Raw genomic sequence first — 25,312 nt, forward strand, 5'->3', positions numbered from 1 at the left:
CTATAAACTATGCATTTGATTAAACATAGTATTGAATCATCTAACCAAAGTATCCCATTTCACTCACGTGTTCAAAAAAGGGCTGAACAGTTACACATTTATAATATCTCCAAAAGAAATTGCATAGACAGGTAAACTTTGGATCCTGTATTTTGCGAAGACTATTAAATAGCTATTAATGCCCATGTCATCAGTTTAATTAACACATGGCAGGCACTGTCCAGTACCGGCTCGTGTCCTGTGCTCCCAGCCTCAGAAGGAGGTGGACAGATGACAGAAGCAAATGAGGGCAGCTGCATACACGGGGTGGTCCAGGTGTGCACAGCTGAGCCAGAAAAAGAAGGACCTAATTTTTCTGTGGAGCTATCAGTGTGGATGGAAATGAATGGTGGCCAGGAGAAGCTTTTTAGAGATGACACCTAAGTGGAGGAGAAACTATGAGACATCTTGTTGATGACAATGATGGTGATGATGATATGGCTGGTAATAGATTTCATCTTTTTTTTCACTATTTAATCTGTTTCAAGTACTGTATTAAGCATTTTGCATTGATTATATTGCTTCATACACAAAACAAAGACAACTTCATGAATTCAATGAGGGTGTGATGCCCCTCTTTTTTTTACAAATGAGGAAACAGCGCAGGGAGGTTAATAGTTGGCCCGCAGGTGGTTGTTGTGCTCTTTAGTCACTAAGTTGTGTCTAACTCTTTGCCACCCCATGGACTGTAGCCCACCAGGATTTTCCATCCATGGGATTTCCCAGGCAAGAATACTGGAGTGGGTTGCTGTTTCCTTCTCCATGGGATCTTCCCAACCCAGGGATGGAAGCCACTTCTCCTGCATTGACAGGCAGATTCTTTACTACTGAGCCACTAGGGAAACCCCCAGATAGTAAGTGTCAAAGCTGAGGTTTTGACCTTGGAGTTCTGACTCCTGTGTTCATGCTTTTGATCACCACCTGGTCAGGTAACCAGGCAAAGAAGATGATAACCAGGTGGAAAAGGTGTTTCAGACAGATAGACCCAAATGCACAAACACATGGAAATAAAGATAAGAGACATAATTCATGCAGGGAATGAAATATCTTCTCCTACTGTTCTTTTTGGGAGCTGGGGGGTGATGCTGGAGAAGTAGGTGGAGGTCAGGGTAATAAACTTTCATTCCTGAAGCACTAATTAAAGATTGTGTGGGTCCTTGAAGCTGGATAGAATCTCTGAGGTTCTGTTCATTACAGGAACCACATCTACAGAAACCAACTCAATCTAGCCTTTGTTTTTCCTGGATTGCTTTCTTGCCTCCTTCAGAACCAAGCCTTCCTCACTAACCTCTCCCATGAGGTACCATATTCAGCCTTTGCCACTTGGCACAGACTTCCTTATAGATGTTCATCACTCCTGCATCTCAGCTCAACTCATCTCCTGTTCAACGTGGAGCACACAGCTCGACTTGTGATTAATTAGTGTATTCTCCAGTTTTTATCAGGCCAAAGAGAAATTTAAAAAAGAGCTGAAGATTGATGGATTTCTGTACAGTGACTTATCTGTACTAGCTTCTGACATACCGTATTTCCCACCAGAGGAAGAGGAAGAAAATTTGGAAGATGGGATTCACCTGGTAGTCTGTGTCCATGGCCTGGATGGTGAGTTCTAAAAGGTTTCCTCCTCAAAATGTTGTGATATAGACACATTATCATATTTATGGTTGAATCTAGATCAGGGGTTTGCTCAACAAATATTCAGTAGGCAACCGTGGAATGATATTAAGTATACTGGATCTAGGAAAATGGCATGATCTTGCTCCCAAAGGAAAGATCTCTTTGGCAAAAAATATGTTTGAGTTAATGAAATACCCAAATGAATGGATTAATGCAATGAGGGATAAATAAGTCACATCCACTTTATATGGGATCTAACAAATAACTAAGGGTCAGAGAAATGAAAGGGCCCCTCTAGGGCTTCACCGTTGCTGAGCAGCAAAACCTGTGGTCACATACTTCTTATGATAATCAAATAGGGAATGGTGTCGGCTTCACTTCTGTGACACACTCTTGTTAATATCCTTACTTTTTCTCACTCTTGGGGCTAATGCACTTAATTGTCTGCATCCAGTGCTGGCTATACGCATCACATACCAGAATGCTGAGTCCATAGGTCTATTTGGTGAAGTGGCCAAGAATCCAGTGGTAGATCATCCACTCCAGATGATGATGATGGTGGTGGTGGTGATGGTGAAGACCAGGATGTGTACATCACTCACCATGGTCCCGGAGCCTTCTTAGATGTTTAATATATATTAATGTGGTTGATCCTGACAACAGCCCTGCAGAGTAGCTACTATTATTTGGCCCATTTATAACGGGGGAGACTGAGTAAGACGGCAGCTAACTAACTTGTATAAGGTCCCACAGCTACTGCAGTTGACTCTCCATGGTGGTCCAATGGTTGAGACTTCATCTTCCAGTGCAGGAGCTAGGATTCAATCCCTGGTCAGGGAACTAAATCCCACCTGCCTCATGGCCAAAAAACCAAAACATAAAACAGGGACAAATTCAACAAATTGTAGCAAATTCAATAAAGACTTTAAAAATGGTCCTGGTCAAAAAAAAAAAAAATAGCTATCAATGCAGGAGGGAATATATACACACACACACACACACACACACACACACACACTTGCAGCTGATCTGCACTGTGACAGCAAAAACCAGCACAACATTGTAAAGTAATTATCCTCCAATTAAAAATAAATTTAAAAAACAGCTATCAGGCTGGGTTTTGCTGCTTATCAACAACACTTGCAGAATGTCCTGAATAAACAGAACTAATTGAAGAAGGGGGAGGCAGCATGTCTTCAACTGTTTCTGGACTGTTATGTTCACAAGCCAGAAAATGATAGCTGGGGGATTAACCCCAGTGAGAGAGGGCTGCCAGGGTGGCCCTGAGCCTGTGTGGATGGGAAGAGGGGGCCGCATGGGGACCAATGGGCCGGACATGTGTTAATTGCTTTTGTTATGGACTTAATGAAAAAAATGGGAAGCGGGAGGGATAGGAGAGAAATAAGAAATAAATCCTTAGTGTGTCAGATGTCACAGGATTCAATGTGGGTCTGTGTGGGGTTATCTGTCCTCTTTAGGGAACAGTGCAGACCTCCGGCTGGTAAAGACTTTCATAGAACTGGGGCTCCCTGGAGGAAAACTGGATTTCCTCATGTCTGAGAAGAATCAGGTATGACAACAAAAACATCAGAACCAAAACAGTCCCCGACTCATGTCTTAGATGAGCCTCCTAAAATCACTGTGATGATTATGGCCACACAGGTGGGATGGAGTTTTGCCAGGGGACCCTGGCTAGGTGCTCAGGTCTGGAGAGCTCATTTTCCTTGGGGAGGAGGAAATAATAAGAAGGGGGAACATGCGAGTCAGGTGACTGGCCCTCTCGACCTCACAGGTTGTAGGTTGGGTGACAGCTTGGAGCATAAACGATCTGTGGGTCTGTCTGGGGAAGGGCTTTGTCACTGGTGTTGGTGTAACCAGTGGAGCTGGATCGTGACGTTTTCATCATCAGAGGGAAACTATGGAGCCTTTGCCATTTCAGGGCTGGAGCTTTAATGGGGTGTCAAGGTAGATGAGCCTTGAAAGAGTCCATGACCAAGAGGTGGCGTTGGGTGTTGTCATTGATTCCCAGCTCAGGGGACTTGAGATGGATGAGGCTAAGTATCCTCTGGAGGCAGATTTCTGCTTGTAACTAAGGGCCTCATGGCCACGGAACACGGGAGCCGCACAGAGAGTAGTCAACAGGCAAAGATGGGAACTTAGTCTCATTGCTCCCGCTTAGTGGTCAGTCCTTCTGCCTTTTCTCTGACACCTGCTCTGTACAAGGCCATGTACTCTGCAGGGTGAAGGGACAGACTTGTGAGGAAGAGGAAAGAGAATCATTTTGAACATCTACGATGTGCTGAGCCCTTGGCACCTGTTTGCCCTTTTAATCGTCACAACCTTTCTTTAAAGGGTGGACCCTGTTAGCTCCCCATGGAAGAGGGAACCCATAGTCCAACCTGGAAAGCCCCAGTTGGGGGTTACTTTTCTTGATGTTGAACCCTAATTTGTAGCCTGAGGTCAAGCATGGGCATGCCCCCAGGATGTACCTTGAGGCTCGGTGGAGGAAGACGGGCTTGTGCACAGAGCCTGGCCTTGTGCAACTGCCCCCTCAATACCCATTTCCTCTCTTTCCTTCCAGATGGACACGTTTGCAGATTTTGATACCATGACTGATCGGTTACTGGATGAAATCATTCAGCACATCCAGTTGTACAACCTCTCCATATCGAGAATTAGGTAAAAGGAAACCACAGGTAGTTAATGCTGGGGGGAGCGGTGCCATTTTTAAGTGTTTGCCGTGTACAAGCTCAGCATGATGCCACTTGAATACCAGGCTGGGATTAGTTAACTTGGGCCTTTCAAGGAACTAGATTCCTTTCAGAGCAGCCGTGGGTCCCAGGGTTGCTGACATGCCCTTGTCTGGCGTAGCCGCTGTGTAGGAGCCTACATCTTGTGCAGCTCACTACAAAGAGAACTGGACTTAAATATGTGTGTTCCGTGAGCTCAGTCCTGTCTAACTCTTTGTGACCCTTTGGACTGTAGCTTACCAGACTCCTCTGTCCACAGGAATTTTTCAGGGAAGACTACTGGAGTGGGTAGCCATCCCCTTCTGCAGGGATCTTCCCAACCCAGAGATCAAACTTGGTCCCTGCATTTCTTGCATTGCAGGCATTCTTTTTTTGAACGTTTTCTATTCCATTTATTTATGTATTTTTTCATTTATTTTTATTAGTTGGCAGCTAAATCCATGGCTGATTCATGTCAACATATGCAGGCAGATTCCTTACCTGCTGTGCCACTGGGGAAGCCCTTAAACAAATACTCTAGGTTTTAAATCCTTGTTTGTTTGACAGTTACAGGTTTGTGTCCGCATTCTACCATGTAACCTTGAACAGACTTTCTCCATCTCTGATCCTGTTTCCCCATCTATTAAGTGGACCAGCCCGAAGGGATTCATTACCTGCCGCATAAAAGGGCTTCATTCAGCACTAACTGTGACCTTACACTGTAACAGACAACTGGGTGTCAATGTTGAAAGGGTTAAGGGGATAGTCCATAGCGTGTTCCTCAGGCACCTGCCGATGTGGACGTATCTGGAAGTGAGTCCTCAATATCCACGATCCCATTTAGGCCTTGGGGATGAACTGTCACTCCTTTATTTCATAAATGAGGATGCGGAGGCCTACAGAGTTAGGTAAAAATAAAAGGACGTGGGAGTTCCCTGGTGGTCCAGGGGCTAGGGCTCCCTACTCACTGCCGGGGCCTGGGTCCGATCTCTAGTCAGGGAACCTAAATCCCACAAGCTGCACAGCAGAGTCAGACAAACAGACAGACTGTCAACAAGCTGAGAAATTCACGGGAATTCCCTGGTGGTCTAGTGTTAGCACTCGGTGCTCTCACTGCCAAAGGCCTGGGTTCAATCCCTGGTGGGGCTACTAAGCTCCTGCAAGCCCCACAGTATGCACAAAATTAACAATGATAATACTAAAAAGTAAGAGGACGTGGGGGCTTCCCTGGTGGCTCAGATGGTAAAGAAGCTGCCTGCAAGGCAGGAGACCCAGGTTTGATCCCTCGGTTGGGAAGATCCCCGGAGAAGGGAATGGCTACCTCCTCCAGTATTCTTGCCTAGAGAATTCCATGGACAGAGGAGCCTGGCAGTCTATAGTCCATGGGGTGGTAAAGAGTCGGACAGGGCTGAGCAGCTAACACTTTCACTTTCACTTTTCAAGAGGATACGCACGAGAAGAGCTAGGGAACTCTGCCTCTCATCTAGTTGGGTTTCTATAAATAATTATTTAAGCCGAAAGTGCTAATGTGTGGATCCACAGATCTCGGAGCAGTGGAGCGGCCAGGGCAGAGTATGCATGGGTTGCTGAGGGGGTGACGGAGGGTGGAGGAGCCCTGGAGAGGCAGGTGGAAGTGGGCCAGGCTGAGAAGCCGGGACTTGACCTATGAATGACTGGAGGGTCCGTGCTCCAGGTGTATTCCAGAAAGGAGCTCCAGGTGCCCCGAGGGAGGCGTAGAGACCAGAACTGGGTGGAGGGGCTGCTCTAATAACACAAAGTGGGAAGGTGTCTGTACTTGTGACCACACTGGGCCCAGGGTCTCCATCACGAGGGCTCCATCCTGGGCTCCACGTATCCAGCGTTTGGAAACCCCAGTGGGGATGAATTACTGCCCCCCCCACCCTGCATTTCCCCCTGAGTCCTGAGGGAGCTGGAGGCTGGCTCACCCCTCGGTGCTCCAGATGCAGCATCTCCCTGGCTGCTGCCGTCCTGCGGTCGCTCACGTGGACCCTTCCCGCCTCTCCGCAGCTTCATCGGCCATTCTCTCGGCAACATCATCATCCGGTCGGTCCTCACGCGGCCCCGGTTCCGGTATTACCTCAACAAACTCCACACTTTCCTGTCGCTGTCCGGGCCCCACCTGGGGACTCTGTACAACAACAGTGCCCTGGTCAGCACAGGTAAGACGCCACCAGCACCGGCACCCCTCAGCGCCATGCGGGGCCCAGGGGAGGGCAAAGCAGAGATGAAGGCTGTTCCTCATGGAGCCTCCTGGCTTTGGAGCCAGCCTCTTCAGAGTGGTGGCGCTGGTCAGCCACTGTCCCACACCTGTACTTAGCTGCCTGCCCTCAGGGTGGACTGGGCTGCTTGATGTCCTCATAGGAGGTGGCTCAGATCCGTTTGCTTTCACATTATTGCAGAACATAAGCTGGGAACATGGGTTATTAGAGACATCAATACATAACAAATGGAAGTTCTTTCCTTTGTCAAGCTGTCTTCCCTCACAAACCAAGGAAGCCAGTTTTGAACAGAAACAAATGATTTAGACCACATTTTCCCCAATAGTAATTTTGCAACACTAGTGAAATGTCTCACTGAAAAATGAGACGTTACCAATAATCCTTCCCATCTAGCATATTTAGAGTGATTTTGTATGGCTCACTCTCCTTATATTTGCATTCACGCACATTTGCATGGCAGTAAGGCTTCCCAGGTGGCTCAGTGGTAAAGAACCCACTTGCAAATGCCAGGAGACATGGGTTTGATCCCTGGGTTGGAAAGATCCCTGGAGTAGGAAATGGCAAACCACTCCAGTATTCTTGCCTGGAAAATCCCACAGAGAGAGGAGTCTGACAGGCTACAGTCCATGGGTCACACAGCTGAGCATGCACATCATCACGTCAATCATAATATATATACACCCTGTGTCTTATTTCCTTGCATCTTTATCAAATTTATTTATTTGTGCATGTGACATAATACTCTTCCATGTTAATCTCATCTTAACCAGAGTAAATAGCTGGACTTCTAAATGAAAGGTTGATTTTCACTTTTCTGTATCCTAAATGGATCTGTTCAGTTCAGTTCAGTCACTCATTCGGGTCCAACTCTTTGCAACCCCATGGACTGCAGCACACCAGGCTTCCCTGTCCATTACCAACTCCCAGAGCTTGCTCAAACTCTGATGCATTGAGTCGGTGATGCCATCCAGCCATCCTATCCTCTGTCATCCCCTTCTCCTCCTGCCTTCAATCTTTCCCAGCATCAGGATCTTTTCTGGTGAGTCAGTTCTTCACATCAGATGGCCAAAGTATTAGAGCTTCAGTTTCAGCATCAGTTCTTCCAATGAATATTCAGGACTGATTTCCTTTAGAATGGTCTGGTTGGATCTCCTTGCAATCCAAGGGACTCTCAAGAGTCTTCTCCAACACCACAGTTCAAAAGCATCAATTCTTCAGTGCTCAGCTTTCTTTATAGTCCAACTCTCACATCCATATATGACTATTGGAAAAACCATAGCTTTAACTAGATGGACCTTTGTTGGCAAAGTAATGTCTCTGCTTTTTAATATGGTGTCTAGGTTGGTCATAGCTTTTCTTCCAAGGAGCAAGTGTCTTTTAATTTCGTGGCTGTAGACACCATCTGCAGTGATTTTGGAGCCCAGAAAAATAAAATCTGACACTGTTTCCATTGCTCCTCCATTTATTTGCCATGAAGTGATGATCTGGATGCCATGATCTCAGTGTTTTGAATGTTGAGTTTTAAGCCAGTTTTTTCACTCTCCTCTTTCATTTTCATCAAGAGATTCTTTAGTTTCTCTTTGCTTTCTGCCATAAGGGTGGAGTCATCTGTGTATCTGAGGTTATTAATATTTCTCCCGGCAATCTTGATTACAGCTTGTGCCTCATCCAGCCCAGCATTTCACACGATGTACTCTGCATGTAAGTTAAATAAGCAGGGTGACAATATACAGCCTTGACGTACTCCTTTCTCAATTTGGAACCAGTCTGTTGTCCCATGTCCAGTTCTAACTGTTGCTTCCTGACCTGCATATAGGTTTCTCAGGAGGCAGGTCAGGTGGTCTGGTATTCCCATATCTTTAAGAATTTTCCACAGTTTGCTGTGATCCACACAGTCAAAGGCTTTGGCATAGTCAATAAAGCAGAAGAAAATGTTTTTCTGGAACTCTCTTTCCTTATCTAGGATCCAACGGATGTTGGCAATTTGATCTCTGGTTCCTCTGCCTTTTCTAAATCCAGCTTGAACATCTAGAAGTTCTCAGTTCATGTACTGTTGAAATCTTGCTTGGAGAATTTTGAACATTACTTTGCTAGCGTGTGGGATGAGTACAATTGTACGGTAGTTTGAACATTGGCATTGCCCTTCTTTGGGGTTGGAATGAAAACTGACCTTTTCTGATCCTGTAGCTGCTGCTGAGTTTTCCAAATTTGCTGGCATATTGAGTGCAGCACTTTCACAGCATCATCTTTTAGGATTTGAAATAGCTCAGCTGGAATTCCATTGCCTCCACTAGCTTTATTCCTAGTGTTGCTTCTGAAGGCCCACTTGACTTTGCACTCCAGGGTGTTTGGCTCTCATTAAGATCTCCTTAGTATAGTTCTTCTGTGTATTCTTGCCACCTTTTCTTAACATCTTCTGCTTCTGTTAGGTCCCTACCATTTCTGTCCTTTATTGAGCCCATCTTTGCATGAAATGTTCCCTTTGTATCTTATCTTTAATTTTCTTGAAGAGATCTCTAGTCTTTGCCATTCTATTGTTTTCCTCTATTTCTTTGCATTGATCACTGAGGAAGGCTTTCTTATCTCTCCTTGCTATTCCTTGGGACTCTGCATTCAGATGGGTGTGTGTTTCCTTTTCTCCTTTGACTTTCACTTCTCTTCTTTTCTCAACTATTTGTAAGGTCTTCTTAGACAACCATTTTGCCTTTTTGCATTTCTTTTTCTTGGGGATGGTCTTGATCACTGCCTCCTGTACAGTGTCACCAACCTTTGTCCATAGTTCTCCAGGCACTCTATCAAATCTAATCCTTTGAGTCTATTTGTCACTTCCACTATATAATTGTAAGGAATTTGATTAAGGTTATACCTGAATGGTCTAGTGGTTTTCCCTACTTTCTTCAATTTAAGTCTGAATTTGGCAGTAAGGAGTCATCATCTGAGCCACAGTTAGCTCCCAGTCTTGTTTTTGCTGACTGTATAGAGCTTCTCCATCTTTGGCTGCAAATAATATGATCAATCTGATTTTGGTATTGACCATCTGGTGATGGTCATGTGTAGAGTTGTCTCTTGTGTTGTTGTAGAGGGTGTTTGCTATGACTAGTGTGTTCTCTTAGCAAAACTCTGTAAGGAGCGTCTTTAAAGATTTCTTTCTTTCTTTTCTTTTTTTTTTTGGTATTTCAGACTGTTTCCTTAGTCTAGATTTATGGAAGGGGATTGAAAAATCAAAGGGTTTGGTTAACTTCATGACTCCTGAAGCCTGTCTCATAAGATTTTATCTCTGCCTCCAGAATGTAACAATACATATGTACCTCTAACTTTCCAAGTATTTGCTAAATTGTACACTCTCCTTTTCAAGTTAACTAAAAGCTACAGGTGAACGTTAATCTTTCCCTATTCTTTTTTTTTTTTTTTTTGATTGGATCTGTTTGATATGGGTTTGGCTTGGTTTTCATCTTTCTAGGCTTGTGGCTCATGCAGAAATTGAAGAAATCCGGGTCACTTTTACAGCTGACCTTCAGGGATAACGCTGATCTGCGCAAATGTTTCCTCTACCAACTAAGCCAAAAGACAGGTGAGTGGATCTCCCAGCTGCACACCAAGGTGGTGATGAGTGAGAGCTGGAGAGCCAAACCTTGAGAGCCAAATTAGATTTAAGGCTGTGTTAATTCACTCACAGAAGGATGTCATCAGGAGTTGCAGTGTGACATAGCCTCCTCAGCTCACAGGGAGCCCAACAGCTACCCCTGGACTAGCTGCCCCTGGACCGCCTCCCCTGCACCCTGGGGACCAGAGACAGGTGTGTGCAGTGTCCTCTGCCCTAGAGCTGCAGCCTCCACTTCCCACCAAGCTTTCAATGTCCCCAGGTCTGTGTCCAACTGACAGCTTCTTTACCCAGGTGCAGATTCCCCTACCAAAAGGGCGGGTGGACACTGTCCGTTTCTGTTGACAGGGCAGGGGGACACGGGGGTGCCTGAGATCACACCTTCACCCACACTTGCAATGAGGAAGCTCATACAGGTGTTGAAGACTCTACCTGCCAAGGGAATGAGCAGAGCACAGCAGTGACCTCATGTCCACTGAGGGAGCAGAGAGGTTGACCAGTTGTTCCACTGAGTCCTACCCAGCAACCTGGCCTGGCTCAGGGTCTGCCTCATGACCCACAATCTTCCATCAGTGTCAGAACACTGACTCTGATGCTATCTCTGCCTCCCTGGGTGTGAGTCTGGCGTAGCCCTGGACTGATAGTAACCTTGGACAGGTTCCTTACCCCCCCATGTCTGTCTCTGTGTGCTACCATGAGAGCCACAGCCCCATGGGGAAAGGAGGGAAGCAGGCTTGGGCAGAGGAGCAGTCAGCTCACAGCGTGGCCCCTCCGGAGTTACCCTGCAGAGGGAGGAGGGCTGGTACCTGCCCCTTGCCGGTCACTGAGAGTCCACCAGCCCCCAGCTTGTGGTCTTGGGCTGTTATCTGGGATGAAAAGGCTCATTTCATTTGGAGGCATCCCCCACAGGGTCCCTGGGCTGAAAGCAGTCCGCTGGGGGACCTGGGTGGAGCACCGCAGAGCTGAGATATCCCCAGTGAGCTCGGGGACTGAAAGAATAGGCTGTGATGCTTCAACTGGGAGATCCCTCTGTCTCAGAGCAGGCTGATTCAGGGAGGTGAGATGACCTGCAGAGCGATGAGGTCAGAGGCTATTTTCCTCCAGCAGGTGACATTACTGGGGCTGGAATGCAGGGGGCCATGCAGCTGGGGAAGAGGAGTGGAAAAATACTAGATTTACTTCCTTACGGACGCCTTACTGTTCCCATTTCAGAGAGGCATTTTTGTCACTTACCTGTTATTTATCTTCCACTGCTCAGGGTCGTGAGCTCCTTAGGGTCTGTGGTGGATGAGGTCAAAGCTGCCCCCTCCCCGCTGACTTGCAGAGCCTCTCTGCCCCTCCCAGACCCAGAGAGCATCATTCAGTGACTCTACCCATGAATCTGGTGTCTTCCCGCTTTTCCTTTCTCTCGGGCGCGTTTGTGAAATGTGTGCTAAGCAGAGGCTGTGGGTTGAAACTGCCTGAGCAAAACAGCACCCACCCGGCTTGTTGCAGGTCTGCAGTATTTTAAAAACGTTGTGCTGGTTGCTTCTCCCCAAGACCGCTATGTGCCCTTTCATTCAGCCAGGATCGAAATGTGTAAAACCGCCCTCAGAGACAGACACACAGGTAAGCCACATTTCCTTTCCTTTTTTTCCCTTCCCTTCCCGTTTCTCCTCCATCTCCTTCTTCTTTTTCTTTTCTCCTATCTCTTCTCCTTTCCTCTTCCTTCTTCTCCATTCTGTTGACTTTCTGATTTGAAAAGCAGAAGGAAATCATGATGAAGGCAACTCTGCCTAGTAGGGCGCATCAGATATTCTGCCAAGGACTAGGAACCAACACACACTGGCGGGTGTTTTTCTGTAGATCCCACTGCTGAACTTTTGCCCTCGCCTCTCATCCACCTTCCCTCCTCCCAGGCCCTGTTTACGCAGAAATGATCAACAACCTTCTCCGCCCTCTGGTGGATGCCAAGGACTGCACTTTGATCCGACACAACGTGTTCCATGCCTTGCCCAACACTGCCAACACCCTGATTGGCCGAGCGGCTCACATCGCTGTGCTGGACTCCGAGCTCTTCCTGGAGAAGTTCTTCTTGGTGGCAGGACTCAACTACTTCAAGTAGTGGCTTTGAGCGCGCGGGCCTTGGGGAGCTCGCCAGATATGTTTAAGATCCTTGAGGGCTCTGGCTGAGACATCCTTTTACAGACCTCTGTCATTCCAGGGTTGAACTCAGAGAGGAAGGCGCTGAGGGGTGGAGGGTGGGATGGAACCGGACATTCGAGGTGCTTCCATTTTCGGAGAGTTTGGGAAAGCTGAATCGATGGTGTCAAAGACAACAGACTTTGCCCGAACCTGTCTAGCCGCCTGGAGTCTCATTCAAGATGGTTTCTAGCAAAATTTGGAAGAAATAAAGAAACAGAATCCTTGGAGTTGGTGAGCCCACCTTCTTAACTCCCACTGGCTCACAGAGAGATGGCTCCAACTTAACTAGGCTTGTTGGGTATGTGACTAGTTCATAGCTTTATCATTTTTGATGCAATCAAGCATTTCAGAACTCAGGTTAACCTCTGTGCAGAAGTGGAACATATTTGTGTAAATATAATCCTTAATTGATTCAAATGTGCCACTTGTTCAAGACCATGTGAACCCATATTCTTATGCTCTCCTCATATTTTCTCAACAAAGGACAAAGGAATGCTTCATAAACTCTGGTTTTATTTCTTAACAGCAGCCGGTGGGGTGATCTGAGGTATAGAGTGATGTTATCAGTAAATGCAAGTTTGTTGCAGAGAAAAAATTAACTGGTGACCTGGCTGCTCCACCTAGTTCTCCAGATTTTTTCTATGCATAACCCTGGTTCACACATTATTTTTTGTGATTGCTGACATCTTTGTCTGTAGTAGGGAAAACAGACTGAGGCTAAACCTAGCAGAAGGTGGCCCTAAAATGAACACACACCTGGGTGAAGCTCCTGCTGATACACGTCCAAAGAAATGCTATGTTAGCATTTGATGCACTCGCAAAAAATTAAAACCATCCACATGGCCAGCTGCTTCTCCTCTCCATGGAAGGGGAAAGACATCTCAATGGAGGAGTGCTGGATTTAAAACCTCAGGGGGGGCTCTGAGAAGGGTGCTGGTTATCTTTCACTAGAAATGTCTTCTTGCCTTAGGAAAATAAAGGGCTAGGGAAGGTTACCATTGATTAAAACACACACACACATACACACAAGAGACAACAGGACAAATGTGAGATCAGAGAGAACAACAGCCAGGTTGGGGACTCAAATTGTTAGCGGTAAGTGACTTAAGGGGACTTTTGAAAAATTACTGGAGTGTTTAATATGGTCCTAAAGACTGAGTATGCACTACGGGCTAACAGAAGCCTGCAGGATCATCTAGTTGTAATGAAGGAACACATGATCAAGGCCTATAGGGATCATTGACACAGGAGTCACGTCTTCTGCAGACAGAAGCTCCTCCCACTTCTGCAAAAGTTGCTTCTGAAACTGTGCAAATTTGTCTGGAACCAGACTCCTGGTCCCAGCACCTGGACCATAACCTTAGTGATGCCCACCAGTGCCATGGTAGTAAGTCAAGGAATTCTAGACTCAGCTGAGAATTTCAGTTCCTCAGGTAGTAACAGTGTGACTTTGAAGAACATAGTAGACCATGGCAATCACGTCCAGGTAGACAACTTCACAGAAGAGCAGACTGAGGCATTTCTAAAGAAAGGAAAAGCTGGAGAGGGACTTGGAAAAACCTCCCACACAAGAGATTTAGGGTCTCTGTGGGTCTGCTTCGAAATCTCATTGTTATCTTAGTCTTAACATGTATGGGATAATAATGCCTCGGGTCACTCTCCCAATGGGTATTTTTCCAAGCTCTTGATGGGCGTAGACTCTGGTTACTTGTAAACATGACCAGTCTGCTGTATGATGCAGAGTGGGTGTGGTTCCCACAGCGTAACCTGGGAACTTGCAGTTCTTACAAGTGCCCAAGGGCAGGGCGGGACCATGGTTTATAGCATCTTCTCCTTTTTGGCCAAATGAGGAGCATTTCATATTTGTGTTTCCTGTGCCCATCAGCAAAGTTTGTCATTCCCTGGTCATCTGAAAGACCGTGCAGCCAGCGGCTCTGAAGCCAGGGTGAATCGATGACCGTTGTCTTTTCCAATAACCAGATGCCATTTTTAACTTCAATATGCTGTCTGGACATAGAACTAATGGCAATAAACATCCAGCTGTGTGGTGCACCTCTTTTTTATAGGGGTGCTCTGCCGTCTTTGTAAACCCTCTCTGGCCTCTGAGCATCTATTATAATTGTGTAGAAAGTATACATCTCTATATTGTAAATAAGAGTGTCTAGTGTTGCGTGTCACGCCTCATTTGAAAGGCTTTTTTATGTCTCTTTCTATCGAAGTATAGACATATAATATATATATATATACATAAATATACATATAATGTAAAACAGGGGCATTCTATTATTGACTATAAAATTATAACAAAATGCCTGCCAAGATAATAATAGTAGGTCTTCATTCTCAACAGAATGTTTGTTTTTGTCTTTATGATTTGTTAACTTTCTCAGAACTAGTTTAGAAGTAAAAATGACTAATATTGAGATGAATGGGAATTTGTTGTTCATGAGCCAGATATACCCAGAGAAACAAATGTGAAGCTAATGTCACCTTGGGGCAAAAGTGATACCTCCATGGCAGGTTGAAATCAGCTGGAGTGCTGTGTGCCCGGGGAGCAGGTGGGGAGAGAATGGATTCCTATTGGTTTCTGGAGCCCACAGGTATTCACTGAACGGCTTTCGTCTGTGTCAGGTGGGAGCACAGGGCTAAAATGCGGTCTGTATCCTCAGAGAATGCAAGAAGATCCAGCCTTGTTAGTAAAACATGGTATAATGAGGGCTTTGATGAGACATAGAAAGGCTCAAAGGGATTCTAGAAGTCTAGTCTTCATTGCCTGGAGAATAAGAATGGGGCTTTCAAAGTGAGACCTGGAAAGGAAGATACTGACTTTGCACAGCCTGTTACCACCAAGTGCATGCATTCATCAATTCATTTATTCATTCATTCAATCATTCATTCAACAAATGCAGCTCGAGGGCTTACTGTGTGCCGGGAATGTATTGGTAAGATTCAGTAGTTCATAGTTTAGCAAGGAATATGGCCAATCAGATAAGAAGTTAGAACAGGCAGGCCCCATAGAGGTGGCGGGGATCTGATGGGGGCTTAGAGGAGGGACCCTGCGGATGTAGGGCGGCATGTGATCAGGAAGGGCCTTGTAGAAGATTCCGTGTCTACACCCAGATGCCAGGCTGAAGAAGAGTTGGCTGGGTGGAGGGTGGGTTGTGGGAACCCTCAGGGAGGGAACAGGGTAAGTGAAAGGTTTCAGATGAGAGAGAGCTGAGAACCTTTGTTACATCGGACAGGCAGATAGAGAACCCCCTTTGGTACAAGAAAAGAGGTGCAGGAAGTTAGCCACCATGGGGATTGTCTTCTTATATCAGGAGAAAATTTCCATCATTAACACTAGTAGGGAAATTTCTGCTCAGTAAGGAGGGTCCCGTGAGAAACCAAGGTTCACACCTGTCATCACATCTCTCTCCAGAGGTGTGATGCTTTACTGAACCTAAAGCATCATCTTAGGTATTTTGCTGCATGCTGCTGTTTAGTTGCTAAGTTATGTCCAACTCTTTTGCAACCCCATGAACTGTGGCTCACCAGGCTCCTCTGTCCATGGGATTTCCCAGGCAAGAATACTAGGGTGGTTTGCCATTTCCTTCCCCAGGGGATCGTTCCTTCCCAGGGGATGAGCCTGTGTCTCCTGCATTGGTAGGCAAAGTCCTTACCATCTAGCCACCAGGGAGGCTATTCTTAGATACTTACAAGCCCCCAACTTAGGGCTTCCCTGGAGGCTCAGATGGTTAAGGGTCTGCCTGAGATGAAGAACACCTGGATTTGATCCCTGGGTTGGGAAGATCCCCTGGAGAAGGGAACAGCTAGCTACCCACTCCAGTGTTCTGGCCTGGAGAATTCCATGGGCTATATAATCCATGGGATCACAAAGAGCCGGACACAACTGAGAGACTTTCAACTTCAAATGTAACTGACAGGTGTTTTGTGTTTGTTTTTTTTTTTTTTGCCATGCTTTTTGCTTTGATAAGATCCCCTGGAGAAGGGAACGGCTACCCACTCCAGTGTTCTGGCCTGGAGAATTCCACGGACAGAGGAACCTGATGGGCTACAGGCCATGGGGTTGCAAGGCGTTAGACACGACTGAGCAAGTAGCACTTTTCTTGCCCTGACTTCACATAATTTACTTCTAAGCCTCTGCAATAACCTGGGCCGCCATGTGCACCTGCACAGGTTGAATACAAGGGAAGTGAGGTCACGGCCCCGAGCACATCGAGGAATGCCATTGTCTTATGCCATTCTTCCAAGGAGTCTTTCTCAATATCCCTAGGAAGGGTGAATGCCGTTCTTTAATTTACACAGCCAAACACCATGTACTGAAATCTGGATCCATTTTTTCTTTTTTTTATTCACTTATTCTTTCCATGTTTTATTATAAATCTCTTTTGTGTTGGTTGTCGTCCTAGGCTGTAGAGATATTAAGATACATCATGTAATTCTAAACACTACAAGGATCTGGATCAGCCATCAGACGTCATGTTTTATTTTTAGCTGTTAGTTTTTAAATTAAAACCCTGAAATATCAGAACTGGAAGAGGACCAAGGGGTTGTTTCATCCAGACTCTACCTGATATTTAGCATCTGAGCTTTGTTCTCCCAACCTCCACCAACCACGTGAGTCTTCATCCATGTATGTCAATGTACGCTGTTTTGAACTTACAGGCAGTGGTACATGCCTGCCTGCCTGCCTGAATGCTTCTTTCAGACAAAGGACTGCCCCACGGAGACTTTTCTAAACCTTCAAGGTGCCTTCCCAAGTCTCTCTGTGTCCCTTTCTCTTTTGCCTTTTTTTCAAAGCTTTTTATCCCCAAAGTACCTCTTTACCATTACACATGACGCTAGAGATATTGCAACAGAAAACACTATGGAAAGTCTCGAAAAATGTGAGCTTCTCCCAGTGCTTGCTTTTATGTTGAATGCTAGTAACACACCTCACTATTCAGTGGGTCAAATTCTAAAAGCCAGTTTTAATTTTAGGGGAAAAGGCTCCAGTGCCTTCCCTCACACAAAGGAATGTCCTTATGTCTAGAAGTACGCTTAGAGCAGATGTAAACATGTGGCCGTGTGGGTGATGCTCTGTTTATATCTAACCCAGGTCATGTCCCTACAGTCGGTCTTTTCAAAACTAAATTATCAAGTGTCTCCACGTGTGTGTGTCTTCATTTCATAGATGTGGTTATGATCATATAACTGTGAAGCACGATCCTCAAACCCAAAATTTCATGACTTAACATGGATTCAGAGACCTCTAGAGGTAAGACAAATCCAGGCTCTCATTTATCTTCTTTTTAACATGTGAAGGGGCAAAGGAATGGAAATATCATGCAGCACTCAACTTTGGTTTGCTAGGTCATGTGCACCTATGAGTTCATTTAATCTTTAAAACTCACACAGCATGAAGATGGTGTTGGGAGAAGTCAGGTAACTTGACTAAGGTCACACAGCTCAGCCATGGTGGAGTCAAGATTCCCGGAGCTTCCCCGTTATCCTTCATGCTATTCAACGCCTCCAACCCAGAGAAGTTAATAGATTGCAAAAGTCATATATCTATTAAAAATCAATGACAGGATTCTTCAAATCCTAAACCATAATCTTATGAGCCTTCTCTCATAACATATTCCTGTTCAAGGCACCTACATAACTAATAAATGAGATGGCAAAGGAAAACATAATTCAATGAAAAGGGTTGTTTTATAAAGCACTGTCCATAATCATAGTGGGGTAATTGGCTGGCCTGTTGGCTCTTGATTAATCATCTGTCTTTCCCAATCACTGTGTCTCAAGTTTTTCTTTCTCCTACCGGCCTGAAACCACTTTCCCCTAGACCACAATGTGTTCCATAACTGCCCAGACCATACCCTTCCACCTTTGCCTCCTGTCTCTTTCTGCTTTTCCCACCTTGGGAGGGCTGCTCGTGTTCATGTGGGAATCAGTTCCTTGTCCGTTGGTTGTGAAGCTGCAGCCAGTGGTCCTTGGCTTGTAGATTCCCGCTACAGCATGATATCTTCCCACCAGAGCTCAGTTTCCGCATGTTTCCACGAGCCCACTCTCATCTCATTCCTGTGTTCCGGTGGTTCTCCTCATGTGCACTCCTTAGAGCAGGAGTCATGTCTAATTTGCCAGTGTTTCCCATTACAGAGTCAGGGTTCAGTAAGGAAGTTCTGGACAGGGCCAGTTCTTTGAAAGCTTGCATTTCCTTTAGCACCTCATCCAACACATGGCAACTGATTCCCATAAAGAAACAGTTTGGCCTTGGTTCCTGTTTATCCTCTAGGCTTATGGATTTGCCAAGAGGAAGGTAGTTTTGTCAGAGAAGATATCACTGTGACAGTTTCCTATAATGGGAAGAACCACTGTATCTCTGGGGTGTGCTTTCCAGCCAGGGGGCTAGTGTTCCAGCTATAAAATAGGTTTTCACATGCCTACTTTGAAAGATCATTGTGGAGGCTGGGGGGACATCTGGATGAGAAAGGGGTAAGCAGAGAGGAACAGTGCCCATGCAGAATAAGCTCTGAGGGGATGGCTCAGAAATATTTCATAGCAAAAGTTAGCTCCGAGGAATTGTCTTTATAATAACTGAACGCCTTTTTACATTCATACCTGATGGCGTGAGGGAGATCACCCTGTTTGAAACTTGAAGACTCAAACTTCCAGAAGTTAGAACATTCCGTTGTGATTCCAGGAGCCTCTAAACTGGAGTTTTCCAGCTCGGTTCTATGAATAACTGGACGATCCATGTAGTAAGACTGTCTTCCTGCTCAGGGTATAATGTAAGCCATGGTTAAGTTGAGAGGAAGAGCTGAAACCTGGCACCCGACTAAGAACAATATTACATCAAATTTAAGATGTTCAGAAGTGTTAATTCTGCAAATGTCACTCAGAATCTTTTTACTGCCTCAAACAAAAAAGAATTTTAGCACTTGGGCTGAATGTCCTTTAGTCCAAGGTTAAGCTTACTGCATATGGCAAAATATCCTGCTCCATCCTTTTTGCTCCAAGGAAGTTTAATAATAATCCAGGTACTGAACTTAATAATAATCCTGATAACCTATGCATATATTACTATCTTTTGCTTGTTTTAAACTTTTTTTTTTTTAAGGAAGCATCCAATTCTGTCCCACACACTGTCTTGCTTGTATGTAACAAAATCAAAGTCTGATTTTACCTTCATTCCTAATATTTCCATAGCTTACACTTGAATGCATTTCTTTTTAAACAGTGTTTATTTAGTCTCTGCCAAGTTCTGTGCTACCTACAGGGGGCTACAGAAGTTCATCGGACGAGACCCTGCCATACAAAAGTTTATAATCTTTGGGGGGGGCAGGAGAGGAGACCCACATACACAGAAGAATGTTCACTTAGAGTAATAAGGGAAAAGAGTGGATGAGAAACATCAATAGCAGTACCATCTCAGCATCTCTTAGAACAGAGATGCTGTTCTAAGCCTCTCAGCCCAGAGGCGATGCCGCAGTGCTGTAAGCCATGCCTCTCATGCAGGACCTCCAAGCTTCCATGGTGACACTGACACCATCCCCAGGTCTGCGTCAAGTCAGGAAATTTGTCAAAGGAGATGTTCAGTGGTGCCGGTTACAGCTCAGTCTGCCTAGAAGCACCGCCTCCTGAATGGCATGTTATTTGTCTGTAGTACAGTCTCTGGATGCTCGGTGGCTAAACTGTTTGTCCTACTTTTTTTTCAAGTTGATAGGCGAAAGTGTGGAAAGTGAAAGTGTTACTTGCTCTGTCTTGTCTGACTCTCTGCAACCCCATGGAGTCCAGCCTGCTGGGCTCCTCTGCCATGGGATTCTCCAGGTAGGAATACTGGAGTGGGTTGCCATTCCCTTTGCCAGGGGTTCGTCCCATTCCAGGGATCGAACCCAGGTGTCCTGCCTTACAGGCAGATTCTTCAACATCTGAGCCGCCAGGGGAAGCCCCTTAATAGGTGAAACAGATTATTAAATAAATAAATGGTCCACTGATTGTGTCCATAAACATATCACACTTCAGCTTAACCAGGAGAACCACCCTGTGGCTTTTTGGTTATCCATCATACAACGTGGGGCGCTGGAATTCATTTTGTTTTATTCTGTTTTAATTTAGTTTTCAAATGTGACCTCCTACCTTGTAGAAGGTAAATAGAGGCAGGGTCTTCAGCACGGTCCCTTTCTCTGAAAAAAGAACCTGAATGTATAGCTTGATGCCACTGTGAATTCCTAATGCATATTTATTCTGGTGACAATGTATACAATAATTATAATCTCCCAAATATCCTTGGAAATTGTAAAATTATGGTGATGGGAATAACAAAGTCATCAGAACCAATATAATTCTACTATTTTTCTACATTTGCTTTTTGGTCAGCATTTTGTGTAGCTCGTGATGTGTATCAATGATAACAACAATAATAATAATAAAAAAACTCCTTTGACTTTCTTTGGCCAGGCCTTTGTGTTTATGAACCGTACATTAGCCTCTCTCTAGAAATGCCCTTAGGGCTGAAGGGGTTATTTCTACGTTTGGTCAGAGGACGTCTGGCATGTGGAAGTTATTTCTGTTACGCACACTGCTGAAAGGGTCCAGTGTGTCTTGGGGTGGTTGAACAGAGCAGTGAGGAGACTCCAAACTGGACTCTAGGAGGGTCAGGTCAGGACACGGGCGTGTCCTTCAGTGAACTGGGGACACCCAAGTCTTCATCCATGTGCTGAGTGCAGCCTGTTTACTTGGACAGTTTACCCATCAGAGTTGCTCATTCAGAATACTTCTGGAGGGATGAACGCTCAGACGCTGGGTGGTGGCTTGGCTGAAAGTCTGGATGATCAATATTCTGAGAGAAACCGAATTAAGATATTTAAGTCAACTACTGGGATTAAATGTTCAAAGTATTTTACACGGACAATTTCCTCCTCTCCAAAAAGGTGTTTTTTGTTGTTGTCGTCTTTTATTTTTTTTTTTTTTGCTAGAAATCACAAGGACAAATAAAGCTTTTTTTTTTCATTTCTTAAAGAAAAGAAGCAGCAGCACACCATGGGAAAGAGAGCCGACTGTTTCTTGCTACACGGGAAGGCCCTTTGCACTGAGTTCCTGCCACTGCCCGCTTCCAGTGGGAACTGTCAGTGCAGCTCCCGTTGGGCTGGCCCGATCATGATTCTTGTGGCTAATAGTTAATAGTATTATTGATGCCTTCTCCTACTGTTGAGGGTTTGATTTTTTTCCCCTGTCAGATTGTATTCTTCTCGGAGGAATATGTGAATAAGAATAAAGCAGGGATCGACCCTCCTAGATTTCCTGCACCTCATTTGCAAACAGTAGCCATAACCCCCAGCTGTCAAAAAGGAAACTAGGATCCCAGGGATTCACTTGGGGAGTTGGGGTCCAGAATTCCTACTCTTTAAAACTTACAGCAGGATACTTCTAGCACCATTTTCCCTCTTTGCACTTCTCCTTTTTTTTTTTTTATTAGTTGGAGGCTAATTACTTTACAATATTGTAGTAGTTTTTGTCATACATTGACATGAATCAGCCATGGATTTACATGTATTCCCCATCCCGATCCCCCCTCCCACCTCCCTCTCGACCCAATCCCTTTGGCTCTTTCCAGTTCACCAGGTCCAAGCACTTGTCTCATGCATCCAACCTGGGCTGGTGATCTGTTTCACCCTAGATAATACACATGTTTCGATGCTGTTCTCTTGAAACATCCCACCCTCGCCTTCTCCCACAGAGTCCAAAAGTCTGTTCTGTACATCTGTGTCTCTTTTTCTGTTTTTCATATAGGGTTATCATTACCATCTTTCTAAATTCCATATATATGTGTTAGTATACTGTAATGGTCTTTATCTTTCTGGCTTACTTCACTCTGTATAATGGGCTCCAGTTTCATCTATCTCATTAGAACTGATTCAGATGAATTCTTTTTAATGGCTGAGTAATATTCCATGGTGTATATGTACCACAGCTTCCTTATCCATTCGTCTGCTGATGGGCATCTAGGTTGCTTCCATGTCCTGGCTAAGATAAACAGTGCTGCAATGAACATTGGGGTGCACGTGTCTCTTTCAGATCTTGTTTCCTCGGTGTGTATGCCCAGAAGTGAGATTGCTGGGTCATATGGCAGTTCTATTTCCAGTTTTTTAAGAAATCTCCACACTGTTTTCCATAGCGGCTGTACTAGTTTGCATTCCCACCAACAGTGTAAGAGGGTTCCCTTTTCTCCACACCCTCTCCAACATTTATTGCTTGTAGACTTTTGGATAGCAGCCATCCTGACTGGCGTGTAATGGTACCTCATTGTGGTTTTGATTTGCATTTCTCTGATAATGAGTGATGTTGAGCATCTTTTCATGTGTTTTTTAGCCATCTGTATGTCTTCTTTGGAGAAATGTCTGTTGAGTTCTTTGGCCCATATTTTGATTGGGTCATTTATTTTTCTGGAGGTGAGCTGGAGGAGTTGCTTGTATATTTTTGAGATTAATCCTTTGTCTGTTGCTTCATTTGCTATTATTTTCTCCCAATCTGAGGGCTGTCTTTTCACCTTGCTTATAGTTTCCTTTGTTGTGCAAAAGCTTTTAAGTTTCATTAGGTCCCATTTGTTTATTTTTGCTTTTGTTTCTAATATTCTGGTATGTGGGTCATAGAGGATCCTGCTGTGATTTATGTCGGAGAGTGTTTTGCCTATGTTCTCCTCTAGGAATTTTATAGTTTCTGGTCTTACATTTAGATCTTTAATCCATTTTGAGTTTATTTTTGTGTATGGTGTTAGAAAGTGTTCTAGTTTCATTCTTTTACAGGTGGTTGACCAGTTTCCCCAGCACCACTTGTTAAAGAGGTTGTCTTTTCTCCATTGTATATCCTTGCCTCCTTTGTCGAAGATAAGGTGTCCATAGGTTCGTGGATTTATCTCTGGGCTTTCTATTCTGTTCCATTGATCTATATTTCTGTCTTTGTGCCAGTACCATACTGTCTTGATGACTGTGGATTTGTAGTATAGTCTGAAGTCAGGCAGGTTGATTCCTCCAGTTCCATTCTTCTTTCTCAAGATTACTTTGGCTATTCGAGGTTTTTTGTATTTCCATACAAATTGTGAAATTATTTGTTCTAGTTCTGTGAAAAATACCGTTGGTAGCTTGATAGGGATTGCATTGAATCTATAGATTGCTTTGGGTAGTATAGCCATTTTGACAATATTGATTCTTCCAATCCATGAACACGGTATATTTCTCCATCTGTTTGTGTCCTCTTTGATTTCTTTCATCAGTGTTTTATAGTTTTCTATGTATAGGTCTTTTGTTTCTTTAGGTAGATATACTCCTAAGTAGTTTATTCTTTTTGTTGCAATGGTGAATGGTATTGTTTCCTTGGTTTCTCTTTCTGTTTTCTCATTGTTAGTGTATAGGAATGCAAGAGATTTCTGTGTGTTAATTTTATATCCTGCAACTTTACTGTATTCATTGATTAGCTCTAGTAATTTTCTGGTAGAGTCTTTAGGGTTTTCTATGTAGAGGATCATGTCATCTGCAAACAGTGAGAGTTTCACTTCTTCTTTTCCTATCTGGATTCCTTTTACTTCTTTTTCTGCCCTGATTGCTGTGGACAACACTTCTAAAACTATGTTGAATAGTAGTGGTGAGAGTGGGCACCCTTGTCTTGTTCCTGATTTTAGGGGAAATGCTTTCAGTTTTTCACCACTGAGGGTAATGCTTGCTGTGGATTTGTCATATATAGCTTTCATTATGTTTAGGTATGTTCCTTCTATTCCTGCTTTCTGGAGAGTTTTAATCATAAATGGATGTTGAATTTTGTCAAAGGCTTTTTTCTGCATCTATTGAGATAATCATATGCTTTTATCTTTCAATTTGTCTCTTTGTACTTCTTAACCCTCCTATTTATATGTTAAATGAATTTGTTTATTCCAAGAGTTTATGAAAGGCTCTGACGTTTGTCAGAAAACAAACGTGTAGGGAGGAGAATGGAGTGGCCATAGACCAAAGTATCTATTGCCCAGAGTTTTCAAAAAATGCAAAGAACTGGCTAAGCTTTCCCCAGGACCTAGTACTCTTGGCCACCCTGGAACCAGTCCCTTCTTTCCTTATGACAGAGAGGCACTGGCATTTTTAGAATGGGACGTCCCTTAAAAATCATGGGGGAGGGAGGCGGGAGGGGGGATCGGGATGGGGAACACGTGTAAATCCATGGCTGATTCATGTCAATGTATGGCAAAAACCACTACAATATTGTAAAGTAATTAGCCTCCAACTAATAAAAATAAATGAAAAAAAAAATTATGGGTTCAAGCATCTATTTTACAAATGAGGAAACTGAGACTCAGAAGGAGGCGGCAAAGCTGCCCTAGGGCCCTGGTCTTTGCCTGCTGGCCTCTAGGAGCCGTGACCAGGCCCCACGCTGGCTCCACTGCAGACTGTATTTCTGTCTGTGGGGGTTTACTGACACCGTCTGAGCCTGGAATCTGGCCTGTTACAGCTGCTTCTCCATCAGTGGGTCACCCCACAGTCGGATCTGGGGCTGCTTTTGTAAAATTTTCTGCCCCAAGTTTCCTTTCTCCATCTTGTCCCTTAAAAAAATGAACTTCTGAGAGACAGAGAGTGACTTTTACTCAGATATAAATCACAAGGGCCCTCTGAGCCCTTTTAATGCGAGACCAGATGTTGGATGAGTTCTCATTAAGTCCTGGGCTTGTAGGTTTGCTTTTTGAATTCATATCATTATTACTCCTGCCAGTAATATATTTTTTCAATAAATTAAATTGAATTTTCCAATATAATAAATGGAAAAGGCTTTTGGCCTTGTGTTTTTCTTTTTTTCTTTTTTTTCATGCTCTTTCCACAGTCACCCTCAATGATAGGGCTCATGGTGCTGATCCACTGGTCTCAAGGATGATAATC

The 25,312-nt window shown here is 44.5% G+C and overlaps 1 protein-coding gene across 5 annotated transcripts in view; it reads left to right on the top strand.

The window, feature by feature from the left end:
* Window positions 1-20,846, top strand: part of FAM135B (family with sequence similarity 135 member B) — a 258,917-nt gene extending 238,071 nt beyond the window's left edge. For 4 of the 5 annotated variants that reach the window (XM_070476955.1, XM_070476954.1, XM_020885861.2 and 1 more), the window contains exons 14-20: window positions 1,475-1,641; window positions 3,135-3,226; window positions 4,238-4,335; window positions 6,414-6,565; window positions 10,086-10,196; window positions 11,721-11,834; window positions 12,125-20,846. In XM_070476955.1, the coding sequence (XP_070333056.1) occupies window positions 1,475-1,641; window positions 3,135-3,226; window positions 4,238-4,335; window positions 6,414-6,565; window positions 10,086-10,196; window positions 11,721-11,834; window positions 12,125-12,330 (940 nt within the window). In that variant the 3' untranslated portion in view covers window positions 12,331-20,846. Of the gene's footprint in view, window positions 1-1,474; window positions 1,642-3,134; window positions 3,227-4,237; window positions 4,336-6,413; window positions 6,566-10,085; window positions 10,197-10,301; window positions 10,520-11,720; window positions 11,835-12,124 lie in introns of those variants that run through there. The other variant, XM_070476956.1, reaches the window with a different exon arrangement.
* The last annotated feature ends 4,466 nt before the right edge of the window (window positions 20,847-25,312 follow it).

This window comes from Odocoileus virginianus, chromosome 15 (assembly GCF_023699985.2).
Source record: "Odocoileus virginianus isolate 20LAN1187 ecotype Illinois chromosome 15, Ovbor_1.2, whole genome shotgun sequence".
NCBI classification, from domain to species: Eukaryota; Metazoa; Chordata; class Mammalia; order Artiodactyla; family Cervidae; genus Odocoileus; species Odocoileus virginianus.